General features: G+C 44.4%; 1 protein-coding gene across 4 annotated transcripts in view; it reads right to left on the bottom strand.

Moving 5' to 3' along the window:
- Tfap-2 (transcription factor AP-2) overlaps positions 1-19414 on the bottom strand; it is a 204889-nt gene that overhangs the window by 80143 nt on the left and 105332 nt on the right. For 2 of the 4 annotated variants that reach the window (XM_071711211.1, XM_071711212.1), the window contains exon 1: positions 2093-5139. The exons of the other annotated variants lie outside the window; for them this stretch is intronic. In XM_071711211.1, the coding sequence (XP_071567312.1) occupies positions 2093-2368 (276 nt within the window). In that variant the 5' untranslated portion in view covers positions 2369-5139. Of the gene's footprint in view, positions 1-2092; positions 5140-19414 lie in introns of those variants that run through there. 4 annotated transcript variants of the gene reach the window in all.

Genomic DNA, 19414 nt, shown 5'->3' with positions numbered 1-19414 from the left:
TCGATAGGAAAAATATTAACATTTCGCGGGATGACTTTCCCTTTCTTACGTGATCTGTACAAGATTTTAATTTAATTGATTTTCCAGTATAAATCTTATATTAATTAGATTAATTTAGATTAATTTAGATTAATTCATATTGATTTAGATTAATTTAGAATTTTAGATCAAAGGCACAGTTACTTTCCTAAGTATAAATAAGTCGATATATCGATTTCCATCCGCAAAAGGTTAACGGTGATCATTAAAACTAGACGCTGGAATTCCCTTCCCCGAGAAAAGAGACTATTTCCCAAACGTCGTCGGTCACGAAATGTTCGCCGAAAGAACGTCGAGCTAATCTTCCCTCATCACGTGCACGAGAAGCGTGAAGCTACCTAAGGTAACTCACGGCATCGTTAGACACCGCGAAAGCGCCGATTCCGAGGATATAATTAACGACACGAGCCCGAGTCGGTAGCGAAGGATAATTTTTTTCGCTCGCGCGGCTGCGCGCCGCCGCGCCGCCGCATCGACTCGCAAACGCGGTTAATGGAATACCCGATGCCGCTCCACGGACGGACGGTGGGATCATCGGCGTAGCCACCACGTGCTACATCGAACGCGCCGCAATACGCCGGCACCCGTCACGTCTCAGGATCGCGCACTCGGATTTTTCCCGAAACCCGTTTCGCGCGGCGCGCGCGGCATCGCGACCTCGCGTCAGGCTCATGTCCTACGACGTTGCCTACGCGGCTTGTCGTACGAGCCGACCCGCTCGTTCTCATTCTCAGATTGATCCTTTGGCAAGGAAAGGATCATAATAGCGAACGAAGAGCGAAAAACGAGCGGTGCACTCGGTACGATCGTTCGACGCAACTTGTAACAATCGAGGATTGTACGAGGATCTCCATCGAAATGATAATAATCTTTGGACGATCATTTTTAAGTAAAGATGATCGTCCGTTATCTATAACGGATACACCAGTGCAGCAATCCCTGTCATATTTATGTATTACAAATTAAAATAATTCATTCTGAGATGTATAAATAATAAATCAAGCTCTTGACATTCGACAGCAGTGATGGTTAATTTATTAAGCGCTCGGTCATTCCTACTCAGAGATTTTGTATTCCTTTTAAGATCATAGTCAACGTTATTGATTAACGACATTAGACGCGCAATTAAAATACTATAGCTATCTTTCAGCCTGATAAATACAACTCTCCTTTGATAGCGGTACCTACTCTGTAGAACACGGAACGACGTACATAGACAATAAAGTCATTAAATTTATAGCGCCGAGAGAAAAGCTTAGGCAAACAGTAGAAATGCGCATCGCGTTTTGAATCATGTCAAGACTTCACAATGGGAATATGTAATGCGAATAATAATCGCGCGAGAAGGGCACAACCGGCGATGCAGATCTCCTAAAGCGCGAAAGAGCACGCATTAATAGCCGCCGTATTATTGTAGCCGTGGATCCGAGCATCTGATTTGTTGCCGAGTGTCAGAATAGGATACGTTCGCGGACTCTGAAACAGGTATAACCGTTGCGTAGGCGGGCACGTCACTCGACAGCTGCTCTCTCTCCTACCACGTGAGAATTCCGCGTCCGTGCAGCATGGTTGGAAATCTGTTCGCCAATGTGACGATAAGGTATATAAATATAAGATACAGATATCGAAAAAGGAAAAAATACATTTCTGCGCAGACAGGTTAAAAAAATGAGAGAAAAAAAACGAGAGCATGGTTAAAAATATCGGTGGACTGTATAAATATCGGTGATACCTGTCGGTGAACTATATACTTAAAATAATAGTCACATAAATATGGTATGTTATGTAATATTTAATTTCCGATCTAATTAGGATACGAATATTTAAATGTTTGAGCGCATTTTCCGTAAATTCCGCAAATACTATAAGTAAATAAAGAAATAACGTTTAATGACACTGTTATTGCATACCATTGGAAATATTTTTTACACCAGGCATGTGAAATTACCAACGAGAATTATTTTTGCGATTGCGACATCTATTATATCATCGTCAATTCGGAATTCCATTCGGCGTGCGATTCAATATCGCTGAAAGAAAAAGACAGACTCACGTCGTCCCTATCCTCCCGGAGGTCGTCGTCGGGACTTCCCTCGAGGACGAACCCGACCTCATTGTTGTTTCTCGTGAGCGACGGCAGCTTCCTCGGCGTCAGCTTCTCGCCGTCCGTGTCTCTCTTGCGTTTGCCGTGCTCGTTAAGCGCGGCCTCGTGCTCGTCCAACATGTCGGTGACCATCAGTTCCGACTCGACGCTAGTCGGGGATACGACCTCGTCCAACGGTGACATCGTCGTCGTCCGGTCGGCTTCGCCGGCCTCCAAGACGGACATGGTGGACTCCGGGGTCCGTCGATGATGCCCGCTACCTCGCTCGCCGGGACTCGCGCAGATCCGACGAGATAGTTGCCGGCCGCCGATAGGTAACAACGAGACACCGACACTGGCCAAGTGAGTACGGACGCGAGCACATAGAGCCTCCTTTCGCCGTAAAATCTCGTTCGTTCCGCGTCTAATTATCGGAAGTCACCAGAGATATCTGTTACTTAATCCTGGAATTTCAATGAGCACGCCATCGTCAATTAGAGAGAAATCCAGAGGTCGAACCTGTGCCAGTTTGTCGTTGCTAATTCCGACGACAATGATGTAAGGATGGTTCAATAATGAGACATGAGAAGCCTCGTGTACACTTCGTGTTAAACTTCAATTCGTTCGATACATCTCATGTGTATCTGTTTGTCGTTACGGTCGGCGAACAACGCGTATCATCCGGTAATGATTGTTTAATGAAAGAGGAATGCGCATAAATCCGCTATCGCCGTTAAACTTTGGCCAATTACGAAGATCCGATTGTCAGTAATATCCACGTATACGTTTGTCGAGTCGCATCGTCGGCGGCAATCTCCTCTGATTATTCCTTGATGGCATAATGATCGTCCATTAACCGAATAAACTTGGTTTATTTAAGAGAAATATCAACAAGCGCTCGCGCGGTTCAAACCGCAGAGTTGCGCGTCGTTAGCGAAACGTCGTTCCTAAGGACGTCTCTTTTTCAATTGGGTTTCGCCTTGACTCCACGATTAAATTTCCATACACGATCCAGGCATTAAAACTGCCATTAATCGTGGTGATGCGCTTCTTGCGATCATCGCTGTTTGATGATGTCTAATTTCAGCCCCGAACGAACCATTATACGCGGTTTGCTCATACGCCAGTTTTACAATAAGTGGCACAAATCGGTGGCACGCTTCACGCCGTGAAACGCACACGTGCGCAACGCCTTCCTAAAGAAAAATTGTCGCAAATGGAATTCTAGTGTACCACTACTATGGCAAGAAGCTTCGGAGTATCCATAGTGACGAGCTACAATGGCACTGCTATAATTGTATGCAAATTCGCTGTCAAACGTAACTTTCACTATCGCTGAAGAGCCATCTCAGGAGGAGACTACGCTGTTCTACCGACGCGCGTTATGTCCCACTCAATTAAGAGAGCTCAAACGTCAACGTTATTTGCGAACAGCTGTCAGCGCGCCGTTCGCCGGACGCTTCGACATCTCGATCGCGCGAGGAATCGCTTTTACGCGGTCGTTTTAGCAAGACTTCGATAACGCAACGGAGTAATGCGAGGCAAGATTCGTGCTATGCGAGCGCATGTCAATCACGCGCGCAGCGCGATAATCTGCAGGATATTATTGCAATTTTGACCTGAAACCGAGTCGCGGAATCTTGTCGCGCTTGTTACGCGACAATCTGTCGCTCGTATGAAATTCTGTCGCGTTAAAATACGCGGGGGACAGTTCAATGCCTCAGATCTTGCGTCACCGATCGCCTCCGGATCGCGTCTCGCGTTCACGCGATGCGTCAGCTTTCGAACGAGTTTCGACGAGGCGCGTTTCGAGACGATCGTCGAGGGGGACGACCTCGCGCCTGCCTGTGCGCGCATTCAACTCTCCGGCTCCGCGCGCGATACGCGCGATCTCTCCCGTTCCGCGTTTTTCCGCTAAAGCAGCTACGATCGCTCGATCGGATACGTCGACGCGTAATTAAGCGGCATCCCGTCATCAAGCACGGATTTTCCTCGGATGTAGTCACGTCGCGCCGTCATTCAGGCCTTCTTTTTCCTTTTCGCCGTCAACAGAATGACTAATGAATTTGAGAAAACGTCGGAGGATCACCGACGCGATCTACTCTTGCGAGTCCCCTTCGATGTATCTTCGGTACCTTCTTGGAAATTATTGGCGTCTCCCAACGGCATCCAGTGGCGTACGCTCGCGTGTATCGAACGACGCAGAAGTCGCGGGCAGCCACCGAAAGTCACGTGGCAGGCCGGTTTCCGCGGTGCGAGTCGGTGCCGGCTTACCGTTCTCACAATCGACAGCCTGGCCGCTCGACCCGGCCCGATTTCACCGCGGAATCAAGACGCGGACGGTGATCGGTGACGAGATTACCGTCCTCGATCGATCAACGCGCGCGGCACGCAGGCATGCCGATATCCTCTCTCGGCTTATACGCGAGGCCGATCGTGCTATTCGATCCTGCGTGATGAATCACGCGTATGCGCATCACGCGAATCCTCAAATTCTTCGTCGCGCGAGGCTCCCACCTTCGCCGGCAATCGTGAGATTCGAGCCTCGAAAATATTCGGCGTTAATGATGGTTGATTCACGCATTACGCACGAATCTTTATCGTTACATAAGGCTTACATAATTCCGTTCTGAAAGCACTGCAATCACCACTTTCCGGAATCTGTCTCACTTTGTAGCGGGAGACGTTGGCATCCGGCGAGGGCGCGATCGATCAATCGTAGACCACGTGGTCGTGCACTGTCACGTGGGGGCGGAGAGAAGGAGACAACGACGACGACCACGACGATGATGACGACGACGACGAAGACGAAGATGATGATGTGACGCTGACGATTAATGAGAATCCGTACGGCAGCGGAAGGGGTAGTCGCGGGAAGGGAGCACCGAATCAACCCGCGTTCTGTGAGGTCACTTTCGGAAAAGTCACCCGGTGGAAAGCTCGCGGTACGCACTCTTTCAAACGCCCGTGTATTGGTCGAAGGTCGACGAGGACCGATCGGGCGACACCGCGTTGGCGCGCGCGCCTCTCGAGAATGGCCTAGAGGCGAAAAGAGGAAAGGATCTCCTCGAGTGGCGCCGCCCGCGGCAGGAGGGGGCAAGTGTCTCTCTCTCGCTCTCTCTCTCTCCTTCTCTCCTTCCCTCGCTCCCTGGTGCGTGGAGCAAGTGTTGAAGCTGTGCTCCACACGATATGCCCGGTGGACCACCACCATCACCATCGCCGGCGACCAACACCATCGCACGCTACCATTGCGAGTCGCTGGTACCGGTGCGTCCGCAGGCACCAACACCATCAACGACGCCAGCTGTCGCGCTCTCCGTCTCGCTTCATCGCGATCTCGTGGCCTCGTCGACGCTGCTTCCGCGCCGACGAACGCCTCTCGAGCTCTCGTCCTCCCGCTCTGCCCTGCCAGGCCCCTTCCGCGTCGTTTCCTCCACCGCGGTGTTCCTCCTCTTCGATCTCGAGCGTCATCTCCGTTCGACCGTAGTCGGAGACTAGACCGCTCGGTGTCTCTCCCTCTCTCGCGTCTCTCGTCGGACGAGAATACGCGGTGTATGTCCCCGAGAGTTGCGGATCGAGAAGGATCGTCGCGCAACTTGAGCGAGACGGACGGAGGGAGGACGTGGATTTAACATTTTCCTTTCGGTGGGACGTTTGATGTTTCCTCCCGTTCATCTCGTTGCTTCTCTCTTCTTCCTGGTCGCCGGGATCATCGGGAGGGAAACGATCCCGCGGGGACGTGCTTGTCAATGAACTCGAGTGTATACTTATCTCGGTCCGCGCTTTGTCGCTTTCTTCGCGGATGACGGCCGAGGCTGCGTGCGAGCAGGGCACGCCGATATCTAGTTAGATCAATTTATCGGATATCCGAATCTTTTTGGATTTGTTGGACTGGTTCTATACGTAAAAGATATCTTCTTTTTTCTGCCGAGCGTCTAATTATCAACGCATGTAATTCATAGGCAAAGTTATTTTATTACACGCTGCATACATCGCGCGATGGAAATAAGTGTATATAATTACCATGATTATTATTACGTTCAACTATAAGCTTAGTACAAGATCAATTCTGTGCTGCATTTGAACTAATCCGATAGTACTTAACATTACAATTTTATGTAAATTTCAATAAATTCCGATTTTTTAATAGTAACCATCTATCCTACTCCTCATGTCTCTTGCAAAAGAACATTGCGGAGGATGTTTTAAATTTGAACCGTCCATGTCTTCGATCGTCTTTTTTTTTTCAAACAGAGGTAAATAAACATTCAACTTATGCGCCATTTATAATTTTTCAAGTTTATCCCACAATGCCAATCTTCTTTTATTACGCTGCAATAAATCTCGCCTGGTCACAACTAAATTCTTTCTCGCGATACCGAATGGTCACTTTACTTCTCCATATTATACGACAGGTATTCGTAACGTTATCCTTCCTTTTATTTCTTCTCCCTCTCTTTTTCGTTGGCGCGCCGAGATATTTTCGTTCTGCGTGTCATCAGTTTACGGCGGCGCGTATCTTCACTATCTTCGTAACAGGTATCGGCTCCTTGTCTTTCCACCGTCGCAGATCGTTACCAGCGATGTATGATCTGTCAGCTGCTCTCGAGCGATCCACGCCGATCCGATCTAACGCTAGATCACTTTGGACCGGTCTCTCTCTTTCTCTCTCGCTACCTTCGTTACCTGCTCTATTAATTAGCTTCGCGCACGTAATGCACGCACGCTTCTCGATGCTGTGCGAACGAAAGAGTTAACTAACTGCCGAGCCTAAATCTAAATCTAAATCTAATGGCGTCGTAGCTAGACATAATTTAGTAATCGATTTATTTTCGAGATTGACTGTCGAGAAGTCTCTTGAAGTAAACGAGTTAAGTTAAATGACGACAAAATTAAGAAAAACTCGGAAGTTTATTATGCCTTTATCCAATAAAGTAAACGATTGAGTACATGACGTTGAAAGCAAAACAAATATATCATATATATGTACGGTATGTCATAACGGTATGTACTGCCAACTATTGAAAATTAAAGATGAAGATAAAGAAATAAAACTGATGTATGTGTGCGTAATTGATAGGCGCAACTGTAATTAGAGGAAGGTAATAAGTGTGCAATCAGTCATATTCTCGGCATCGTCCGGCTTCTTTCCAGTATCGAAACTGACGCACGTGACGTCTGCTCTGCGCGTTTCAAGGTGCAATCGATAAAATGCGATTACACGCAGCGCGTCAAGCGTGACTTATGCGCGACCCGCACCATAGAAGGATCGGCTCGCTCCATCCCCATATACCACACCTTCCACCGGTGACTGATTATTTATACGCGAGTCGGTAAGATAATTGATTCCGATTGATACCGGGTCATTAAGAGCACGTTTAAATCAATGGCGGTCAATATAATAAAGCTGGCAGGCGTCGATCGGCATCGTTAAGTTCAATCGGATCAATTTAGCGGCAAATGTCAACGGGATTATCCACGCGAGTGTGCGCGAACGCACGCGTAGACGAGAATGCAGGACGCAGCTCTCTCGCGTGCACGAATTGTGAACATTCTTCCATATATTGGCCCAAATGTGAGCGGCAACGAGGGCGAAATGAGACGCTCATTAGGAAAGAATGCGACGGCGATATGAACAGCGCTATATAATTCTAAATAACTGGAATAAACTCATCTAGGACACACTGGTCCCTTCGTGCGAACTCAAGTTAGGCTCGCGTGATCGAGCACAAAAAATGAGAACAGCTGAATGATAATGCTCCCTAAATTTTCTTATTAAAAAAAATAGAAATATAATATGCTATTCTATATATAATCTGCAAGGTGGATGATGAGTGATATGGAAAAGATTCTGTAAGGTTTTCAATTTAAAACATAACTTTATTCGCCTCGATTACGAAGAAATTAGTTTTTATCGTCACAATCAAATAATATAACATTCGGAAATTAGTTTTATTTTTATTAATTGAGATAATGATTTCTTAGTGACATCCTATGAGTAACGTCTAAAAAATAATATACTTTGAATAATATGATCTGTAAAAATGACGCCGGTGGTTTTAAAGCACGATTTGTCGTTAGTATACAGATCGATCGTAATCGATTACGAGAAGAGTATTGCCGATTCAGTTAATTCGATATTGTATTATCAAAATTTAATTAGTGGGAAATCTGTAACATGAGAAAAGTGTTTTTAGCCGAGCATAAGCTGGACGCATATTCATAAATAATAAGTTTTCGATTAATCCATTTTTATTTCAATATTCTTATTATATGCGCAATGAACTAATCACATTCTGCATTTAAACATTTTCTGTGCATTTCAATTTCAACGATTTGCTATCGATTCGATTGGACTTTGTCATCATACGGATGACCTTTTAATTAACGACTTGTCGCTCGTTTAACGTTTCCTTTAACGCTCCTTTTACTTGAGAGTCTTTTTATCGTTAGAAATCGCTTGAATATTTACTCGCTACTCGGTTTTACGACCTCGCTCGTTTTTGCTACATTCGCTTTTAAAAGCGAGGAGATTAAAAGTTGTCGATGGACGAGTTGGATGGGACAAATTCCATAAAAGCGGATCCGCGTTGATTAAGTTGCGCAACCGTGTCGATTGCGTCACGCCGACGAAAGCACCGTCGCGCCAATTTCTATAATCGCGCTGTAATTACGCAGAATTCGTTGCGGCGATTAATATCGCTTTAACCGAACGAAAATATTCGGGTCAGGTGAGGAGCGATCGGCGACAACGGGTCCGACGGGTGATACCGACGATTCACGAGAGACTGGCCCCCTCGGCATACCAAGACAGATCATTTCTTCCTCCTTCCTTCTCCCCCGCTCTCCTTCTGCTCCCCTTTGCTGCCATGTATAAGCACCTGTCCTGACTGAGTGGACGGTATTCTGAGCTTGGTTCATGCAAGTAAACCTGATGACTCTTTTCTTCTTTAAGTCGAACGTGCGAAAGACGAGTCGCGCGCGCTTATTTTCCTCAAAAATATATTATTCTTCAGCAGTATGATTATCGTAATTTATAATATTTCTATGAAGTCATAAGAAAACCTCGATTAGTAAAAATAAAACTAAGTGTGAACATTACTCGATCGCCAACGATAAGATCAAATTTATTTTTAAACAAAGCCTTTAAATATATACATACAATACAGTTATATCTCAATTGAAATTTGAAATTATGACGTATTACGTAAGTTGTACATAGAATACATATTCTACATACATATTTCTATATTAAAGAGTAATAATTTGTAATAAGAAAATTTACGAAAATTTTTGTATATTATTTAACTTCACGATTAAGATTAAGATTTAAATTGCATCATTATCTGACAATCTAAAACAAATTGGAATTTTTGAAAGTAATTAAAATAAGATTTATACTTCGTCGTTAAAGAAGTAGTCATTAATAACAACGATAATATAATTTATGAAGTTTCTACAAACATCTTTCTCGTACAAGATGCAAATTACCGAAATCCTACGCTTGTTTCGTAAGTAATCCCCTTCCTCTCTCTCTATTTTTCTGTTTCTCTCTTTATCTTCTGTCTATCTATCCTATATTTTTATCTCTTTCTCCATTCACCAGTTTCTTCTGGAGGAGCCGAATCCTTATCGCCGTATACTAAGAATTCCTTGCTGCCACCCACGTGTTCAGAAGATCACTACCGAGAACAGCTACGATCGTCGACCACGTGCGAAAAAAGCCTCATGAGGGATAGAGAGAAGGGGGGGAAAAAGCGCCCCGTCAAGTTATCCGGCGCGAGGCAGGGGCGAGGAGGAAGATACATTTTTCAGATTATAACCGACCCGTTCTCGATAATGCGAGTACGTCAGTGGCGCCGAAAGGGACGACGAACGACTAGGAGCCTGGTAACAGTGCCTGGCATTCCCGAGAGAAATCTTTGAGCATATTTTCACGTCTATTCTGAGGGCGCGTCTCTGCCGGATGCAGATAGCGGCGGCCGTGTCGCGGGATATGTGGCCACGTATGGGTGGCGTACAATATCCCCCTGATGGTAAAGGCCATCCAACCTGCACGATACGACGTAATACACTCGCCGGGATAATATATTGCTGTACAAATGGCGCTACGCCCCGTCGCGTCCCGCCCGCCGCACGTACCTGTGCTCGTCCTCCGCTTATCTCCGCTCGATTTTCGCGCCGAGAACGGCGACGGCGACGGCGACGGCGACGGCGGCGGCGTGTCGTCGTCCTCGCCAGCGACGTCGGCGACGTGTCGTTGTCGTGGGCGGCCGTCTCTCCGAACGAAAGCAAAATTAACGCGGGGCGCGAAATTGCGAACGGAGGAACGAATCGCTAAAGATCGATGCGCGTATCTCACGCCGGGGGAAATATTCTTTATCTAAAATAGGAATTGCCGTGGTTCGTCTTCCGACGCAACAAGGGTACTTCGCGTCGTTAGGTTCGAAAGGCGTAATAACGCATAGCTGTTGAGTAACGTGCCGCGTTGCACTTGCGTCATGTTGTTAAATCCATTAATATGATTTCTTGGAAGGCTGTCAGGATTCACCGGCGCGCCAGGCAACCTGCTGTCGAGTTTGTAGAAATAGGGCACCGGACTCTCCCTTTACGCTACGAATTACGAACAGATGAGATTCTATGAATTAAACGAGGCAGCATGGCGCGCTCAAATGGGGAGCGATAGATAGGCCGAGATAAACGCGAGCGTCGACTACTAGAAATTGCACTGCCAATTGCGTGTCGTTGCCATCGACGTCGCGATCGCAATCAGCGGCGACGGGCCGCTCCGTGCTCCGTCCATACCTAGCTCGGCCAATGATAATGGCAAATAGGCGTGGCCTGTTGAGAGATTTGTTATTACAATCGCGTCTTCGATCACGCGATTTGGACCCGTGCTCGAGAGCGAACCGCCACTCGCCACTACCGCGACGATTGCGTCAATTGCGAAATCGGCGGTGACGCGGTTCACGTTGTTGTGCCTGGCCGGTCGACTTATCGCCGGTTGTCTCGCGGAACGAGCAGTCGCGTTTATTTCCGTTACGGTCGACTTACAATTTCCTCTGAGGTGCTGTCAAAACAAACCGAGATCGATTGTTTTCCCCTTCACTATTCGACAGGCTTTCTGTCGGACATTATTAAGTTCATGTATTACTTATTGATAAAGAAACAAATAATAAAATCGTATTTTTTTGTGATCTCTAAAGTGCTCTCCAACATATCAATTTGACAATTCTACGTGGATTTTTACTAAACATATCCTAAACACCGATGCACTAATTACAATTTTGCGAATTGTTTCTCAAGCTACAAAAAAAAATCCGTAATGATACATTCTTTCTCGCGTATTCGTTGTTATTTAATTATTACAAAACATTTACTACGCGATTTCAATTTATTTCATATAAAAAATTCTTTTAATAATTTTCTTAATAATTCTTCGGACACTCTTCGATACAGACATGTTTTATTTTTTTATAGACAATTATTGATGTTGAGAAGAAAATAGTTGAATCTAAGCACTGAAAAATCCTTGAGAGCCGCGGCGGAGATATAGAGAAGTAGCATCTAAGGAGGCAGTGAGAGAGCTAAAGGCTTCGGCGGCTTCAGCCGCGCTCTCGGCAATATACCTACTGCGTGTTAACATAACGAGACCAGTCACGCGATCGATACTACGTATGTAAAATGTGTCCCTCAGAACATCCATTTACATTCCAGATTCCATGAGGAACGACACAAATTGCCAGCACTATATCTCCCGCAATTAGATCGCGCACGCTAATCGTTATTAACTCTATCGTGTTATACTTCTTCGCGTTGTTAACGTTGTTGCGCTCGCAAAACGCGCTCGCTGTCGTTCACGCTGACGCGTCGCAAAAACGAAATATTAAATCACAGCCGGGGATTGAATTTTCATTAACCGGTTTATAATATCGCTCTCGCGACGATCGGGATCACCTCTGCACGAGGCCGTTGTCGCGTATAATTGAATCCAGAAGACTTTTATCCGTTTTAAGTGTTATTTTACATTTGTAATATTACTTGATTATTCCCGATGTCGCATCTAAACACTTTTTTTCTAAATCTGATACCCGATTGATGAATTCAAAGCTCGCTGTTTTCAAATGGGAATTTTGCAATTTCAATACAAAGCACATTAATTCCGAAAAACGAATAATGAACTTAAATAATGAACTTTCAGAGTCTCCAATGTTTATGAATTTTTCTATCTTATCAAAACTCGTTATTCTTCGAGGTAATATTTTATATTTATAACGATATTTCGTATGTGACGATCTAGCACAGGCGTGTAAAAAACGACAAATACACTCGGAATACACTCGGGCCATTAAGGCGAGCAGCATCGTCCGAGATCGGAATCCATCCCGAATGGACCGTTTGCGGTTTCGCGAGCGAGAATAACGATATCAAGCGCTCGCTCGTGACGCATCCCTCGTTTTCTTGTTATTATCAGTAACTCTCCTTGCATTTCAATGTAATCGCTCGTACGTGCACGAGCCTCGATAGTCTCCGCTTTAATACGGACCAGCGAATCGATCGGTAGACGTAAAAACGAATCTGCCATTGGAGATGATCCACGATAGAGAATATCACAATGTCGCAAGAGCTCGTCCACTTCTCGATTTGCATGGGGAGTCCGTCGAGATCTCGCGGTCGTTGACCGCCGCGACCTATTTCATAAAGCTTGATAGGTCGACGATCAGGCGTGACGAATGTGTGACAGGTACGTATTTGCAAGTTATTAAACATGACGTATGTCTCCTTTTCAGGAACATAATAATAATAACAAGAAAGTGCCTGTCATCGTGATAGAACGGAACTCATTGACGCACGAAATTTCATCTGCCGTACACCAACGGAATATGCTAAAACTTGTAACAGGTACAAGAGGGGAACGATTTTTGTACGGGCGCAGGGCGCAGCAATCAATCCAACGGATAGAATCTCTATTATTAATTTTAGATTAATTTCAGACAGAACCTGCACATCATGTCTCTCATATAAGAATTCATATTATTATTATTATCCTTAAAATATTATATTTCAATGTAAGAATAAAGCAACTTAGATGGTATGGATACGTGCAACAAATGAGAAATGAAAAAACTACCTAAACAAATATTATTTTGGATATCTAAAAGGCGAAGGAAAGAAAGATAACCGCAGAAACTATATAAATGGAGGGGATACAGAAATACAAAAGAAGGGAATACAGAGAGGAAGAAAAGTTTAATGGAGGACCGATGTAACGACAGAAAACAGCGACGATTAAGAATCGGAAGGTATCGGGGAATGTTATAAACTGATTGTATAATAAAATATTGCATTTACCTGTGGAAGAATTAGCTAGTAAATAAAATATGCGATTTAAAGCTTTATAGCGGCCTTTACAATAATATACCGTTGCATCTCGGATGCCATAGCGCTTAGATGAGTGCCTCTTAATTACAGTATGCAACACCGAAGGTGCTATAATTCACATGTGCGTTATGACTCAGATCGCACGCGTACTCGTCATTTTATTTCCAACATCAATATTTGCGGTGACTCGCGGCACCTGCCGATGCAGAAGCAACCGCCGCGGCGCGGCACGGCACGGCGTCGGTGTGGTTTATTCCGCGTTAATTCCTCGATAAACGCGCCGCGCCCTTCACATCGTTTTCATTTGCGTGCGCCGGGACGGGGTAAAATAAATTGCGGGGCGGCGCGATGAGCGCGAAACTTATTGTCGGAGCCATCTCGAGCACCCGAGTGCGCGCGTTGCGCTCCAGGAGGACGGCGGAACGACAGGACAAACATTAACCGACGCACGGTGAATGCGGTATGTCCGGTTACGTGCTAATGCGATTTTACAACGCGGATGGCTTCTTACGGGTATACGCGACTCCGCGTGCGACCCAGCAGAGGCAATTGCCATCGCTGTTTTCAGCGATAAAGCAAAACGAAGCCTGTCGTGTTTTCAGAAAGGAAAAAAGGAGGCAGCGGTAAAAATGTCGATGGCGTTTCCGGACGCGATTTGTCCGTAAACAATGAGATTTTCTAATCTGGTTATCGTTAAACGTACAATTGTTACAATTTTTAAAAAATTGCCATTTAGCCTAAAATATCCAAGATATATAAATCGTTTAATTAATTCAGAATAGATTTTTTTAAATAATCACGTGCATTTAATTCCTCATATTCGCCAATCTCTTTTCTGTTTCTCTTATCTTTTCATATATTTGCTCACAATAGTTCTTCGATCACTTGACATAACTTAAAAAACAGCCTTTAACATTAATCTACAATTGACAATAAAAAAATAACGAGGAAAAATGCGCGCGATAGTAATCATTAGTAAAATTTCGCATGTAAATATGCCGTGTGCAGCACGATCGCTTCGATGGCTATCTTCCTCGATTAATTATCTTCCTCGTGCTGCGCCTTCGCTCGCGCAACAGTCTCTCCGAGAAATATTTCCTAGTGTTTATCAGCATTTTTATTTTTCGCACGTTTCAAGCGCCTTTCCCCGTCTACCCTTCCGCGTGTGCACTCGCAAGCGTCGCACAAATAAGCTTCCACGTACCTACTCGGGTTTTTCTTTTTCTTTCCGTGTACCGATCCTCTTTTACTCGATCCTCTCTCTCTCCCCCTCTCTCTCTCTTTCTTTCCCTTCTTTCCCCGTCCGCGTTGATCCGTCCCTTCCACCCCGCGCCGAGATTCCGCTCGACTCGCGCTCGTTTGGTCCGGCCCAGCATCAGGTCAACGCCCTAGTGACCAACGCACCTTGTTCCTACGCGTTCCGTCCGTTCATAACGCGTGCGTGTGGATCGTCCCCGGTGCGAGCGTGTGTGTGATCTTGCGCCTCCGCGTGCGTACGTGCGTGCGTGCGTGCGTGCGTATGTACGACGATGCGTGTATCGCGCGTACGAGGGCTCGATCTAGGGCAAGCGAGCAGATGCCGGAGAGCGCGGCTTTTTCTTCAACTACCTGCGGCATCGGACACCGAACGAGGTCCCGATCGAAAAAGTCGAGCGTAGCCGCCCGAAGTACTCTCGCAATCGTCGAAGATTTATGAATCCGTAGCCGACTCGTCCGGTCATCGCTGTCGACCGGTACTTCCCAGTCGGCCAAGCTCAATTAAACATGCAAATTTAATAAGAGCTATGCGGGATTGTCGCCGGAATTGAGTTCTCATAATGCCCGCCTATCTTTAAGTAATCGCGCGGTGATGAAACTAGAATATTTTTACTTGTATTAATTCCTTGGTACAAGTTGTCATTATTTTGCTCTCATCGATTTTATCTTTAAAATTACTTTGACTGTACGTACATGTTAAGTTTGTGTATTATGCATTTTAAATATAATTCTGTATTATATTATACTGTAAAATGATCTATTTTAAATATTTCGTGAACACACATTTCTTTTCTTTGTATTCCGAGTGACTCGCAACTTGTTTTAAATGTATGCCATACGCGTGTTGGAAATATTTCTTCCTTAATTGTAAACTACTTCGTTATTTACAGCAATTTATTGGAGGACGGTTCCGCGACGGTGTAATGATGCATTCTGTAATGGTGCGTGCCGTATGAAACGTGGATTTACATGTAATCATTTCTGCCAGACGGTCGCATTGCAAAACGAGTAACGAAGCAACGTCGCGTACCGCGCTCGCCCCTCATTTTCTTCGTGCATATCTCGCTGTCCGATGCTCCACGACGACTGTCGTGCACCGTCTCGGACGCATTTGCGCGCCGAAAGAAGGATTGTGCACGACGACGTGGTGAAAAATGGATAATCGGTAATTGCTCCCGTGATCGTGCGGGACGAGGACGACGGTGCAGCTTCGTGCGAGCAGTTGAGCTGTCTGCCAGAGTTCTCGCTGTTCTCAATATCGTACTTTTCGTAAAGATCCACGAAAAGTGGGAATTTATGCTTCAATGAATTTACATACAGGGTCTTATTTCTATTTAATCAAAATTTATAGGAAAGCTTAATTACGAAATTGATGAAAAAAAATTTTAACTGATTTGACGAATATAGCGTCAATAATGTAGCTTCAATATGTATCGAAGTTTAATTCAGCAATCAATTTCAAGCGAAAATTATAATTTAATTTATGCAGGATTTTGTACGGAAATAAACTCGATTCTCTTTAAATGCATATGATATGATAATTATATCACTCTCTCTCTCTCTCTCTCTCTCTCTCTCTCTCTCTCTCTCTCTCTCTCTCTCTCTCTCTCTCTCTCTCTCTCTCTCTGTATTAATATCAGTATTCTTAATTAATATTCTTAAACAGGTTTATTTCATAGATGTTCACACATGCATTAATCCTAGATTTGAATATGCTATTTGTTATTTTAACAGGTTAATAAGAAAATATATGATCAACACGTTTGATTACAACAAATAATTCGCCGTTTCAATCGAAAAGAACATTTGCATAAGAAATAAGATGTTGTATATCATATTTTCTTTTAATCGTAATGCGCGCGTATATCATTCTTATATTCCTTATTGCCTAACTGGCAATAAGATTTTAAGTAGCTAGCACATAACACGCTGGCTATCTACAGCCGTAACTTATTAATCACATTTCGGTTGTTCATACTACTCTCCATATAAGAGCGAAGATCCTATTGCGTTGTTTTTATCGACATTATGTAGGAATTGTAGATTAGGGTCGAAAGACTAGAGAGAGTGGTGGAGAAGCACATCATTATATACGTGAATATTACCTTGTCCAGCCACCTTGCCAGGACACGGCAAGGTAATATTATATGATGAGCCCTGAGTAACACGCGAATGCGGTAGCAGCACTAAAACTTCATAGTCTCGCAAGAATGTGTATATAATTTTTTTTAATTATTGCCCTTTTCGCTGCATTTTAAACGAGGTGAAGACAGAATCTATTTCTCTGCGTATCGCTTATCACGAAGTATACTCACAATGATTATATTAATGACTCGTAAAAAAAGGTATAGGTACACTCTGTAAAGAGTGTTCGCAAAAATGTGCAAAATCTTTCAGGCTGAATCGCATTCTTAGCGCCGATCGCATGCACAATCGGGTAGATCATGTGGATAATCGCGTGGGATTTACCGTGGCACCACACGATTACAAGATCACGGTCTCACCCCGTCGATGACACACAAGGCCGTGAGGGGGAGGGGGGGAGAGGGGAAGAACAGAAATTACGCCGTTTGGTGCCCGCGCGAGTCTTGCTCCCTCAAGGCTTTTAATTTCAACGGTATGCCGCGTCTGCTCCCCCGCGATCTCGAGATATCCGGGGATCCGTCCCGTCCCGTCGCGTACTCCGACCGATTACTTCCCGGCGTTATTAGGGCCACCCCACGCGTCTGAGGTCCGGCGAGCGGAAAAAAGGGAACGTTATGGTTAGGGAAATTATGGTATGCATTGTGTCGGGGCATGTCTGCGTCGTGTATATAAGTGGGTGGTATGAATGAGTGCGAGTATAAGCTCAGGAAATCTGCAAGGTCTCAATTCAAAGTGCATATCGATGAAATAGCGTAACACCAATATTATACACTGTCTTGCTCTGTGCTGACATGTATTTTTGAATATAAAAAAAATTAATAAATAATTAAAAGAGAGAACAAATAAATATATTGCGCCCGCATAAAATTTATTCTATCAATTTCACCAACGTTAAATCATAGATTATTGGATTGCACCCTTTCTCTTTATTTCTCTGTACTATACGCTTCTTAATTAAATATAATTTTTCGACGTGAGTTTATATCCATTTTTACGTACCACACACACATACACATTCTCTCTCTCTCGTTCTCTAAGTATATAAATATTACTTTAATAACCTAACAGAACTCACTAAAGCACTATTCTTTCGTTTTACACATGTCACCGATCTCTGTAGGAAAAAAGTATCTCTTTCGCGGTCTTTCTTGTCACGTCTCTTTACCTCATTTTTTTTTTGGATGTATGAAAACGTGGCATGGTACAATTAATATTCCATTACTATATGTTTTTATTGCAATTAAACGGACGTTCACAAAGCCCCTTGAAATCTGAACTCTCGAATAAAGTGTAAAGAGTTGTTATGAAAACGGCTTAATTATTTGCATGACATTTAATTACGCCGCGAATAGCCCGAGGACCGCTTTTATTTTCTTTGACAATTATTAATAAAGTTCCGCGCAGCCTGGAAATAGCTCGCCGATCTTTTGTATCCTTCAGCACTCCAAATCAGATTTATTCGTTTGCCTCTCGCAAATTTAGATGCGTCCAATTTCATAGCTTCTTCAAAGTTTAAAATTATACATAGGCGTGCAAACAAATATGTAACAACCGCAAATTTTTATTACGTTTTACACAAAAAAAAAATATTATATTCAAACAATTTTTAAATTGTTAATAATAAATTACTTAAAAAAATTCACAATGTATTCAATGCTGCAATCCAATTTTATCTCTATACTCACAATCAGATAATGACGGTATCCCTGCTCGAAGCGTGCTTTCTTAAGCTCGGAGGCGGCGCATCGCGTTATGTGGGTCATGAATACGGATCGGAGTTGCCAATGATATTCGTTGCGAAAATACTACAACGTTCGAGAAGCGACTAGCGTTGCTACGTCTGCAGATTCGTCGACAGATGCGTCCTCCCGATCATCGCTTGTCCCCTCGTTGATTGAGAAACCACTCTTGCAGTTGTGCCCGTGTAGCCCGAGTGACGAGGAGCATCGGTTCTCGAGGGCTTTACATCCGCGGCATTGCACGGCAATCATAGCGGGACGTTCAATGAGCCCGACGAAACTCGGTTTGCTCATAACGCGGTAGCCATTGAAATTGTACGTCGTCGGAGAATCGCGCGCGAGCACGCATGATTAATGCATGAGAGACATTTTTGAAGACTGACGCCGCGCACTCGGTAGACAGGCAGGGACTTTCTAACCGACTGACAACGTGAAATATTTGATTGTACGCGCTCCTTTTTAAGATCGGTGATCGACGACAAAATCTCGACACGTCGAGAGAGAAAGAGAGAGAAAGAGAGAAGAAAAAGAGAGCGCTCAACTTGCGCTGGGCAACCTTAATTCGCCGCTGCCCACAAACGGGACAGTCCGAATTTATTTCGCCTCCTTTTTGCTTCATCTCGAGCTACTAGTCCCTACTTTGTTCAAGACAGGACAAAAACATATAATTGTGAGAACTACGGAAAACAAATGTTAATGTGGAGTTTTTAGAAATTAATGGTATCTATAGAATGTCATATCATTTTTTAATATTTGTATTTGTATGATC

The sequence above is a fragment of the Temnothorax nylanderi genome, unplaced genomic scaffold (genome assembly GCF_030848795.1).
Source record: "Temnothorax nylanderi isolate EJ_2023f unplaced genomic scaffold, tnyl_v1.0 TNYL_tig0096_pilon, whole genome shotgun sequence".
NCBI classification, from domain to species: domain Eukaryota; kingdom Metazoa; phylum Arthropoda; class Insecta; order Hymenoptera; family Formicidae; genus Temnothorax; species Temnothorax nylanderi.
The sequence above is the reverse complement of the archived record's forward strand: the minus strand, read 5'-3'. Positions and strand labels throughout refer to the sequence as shown.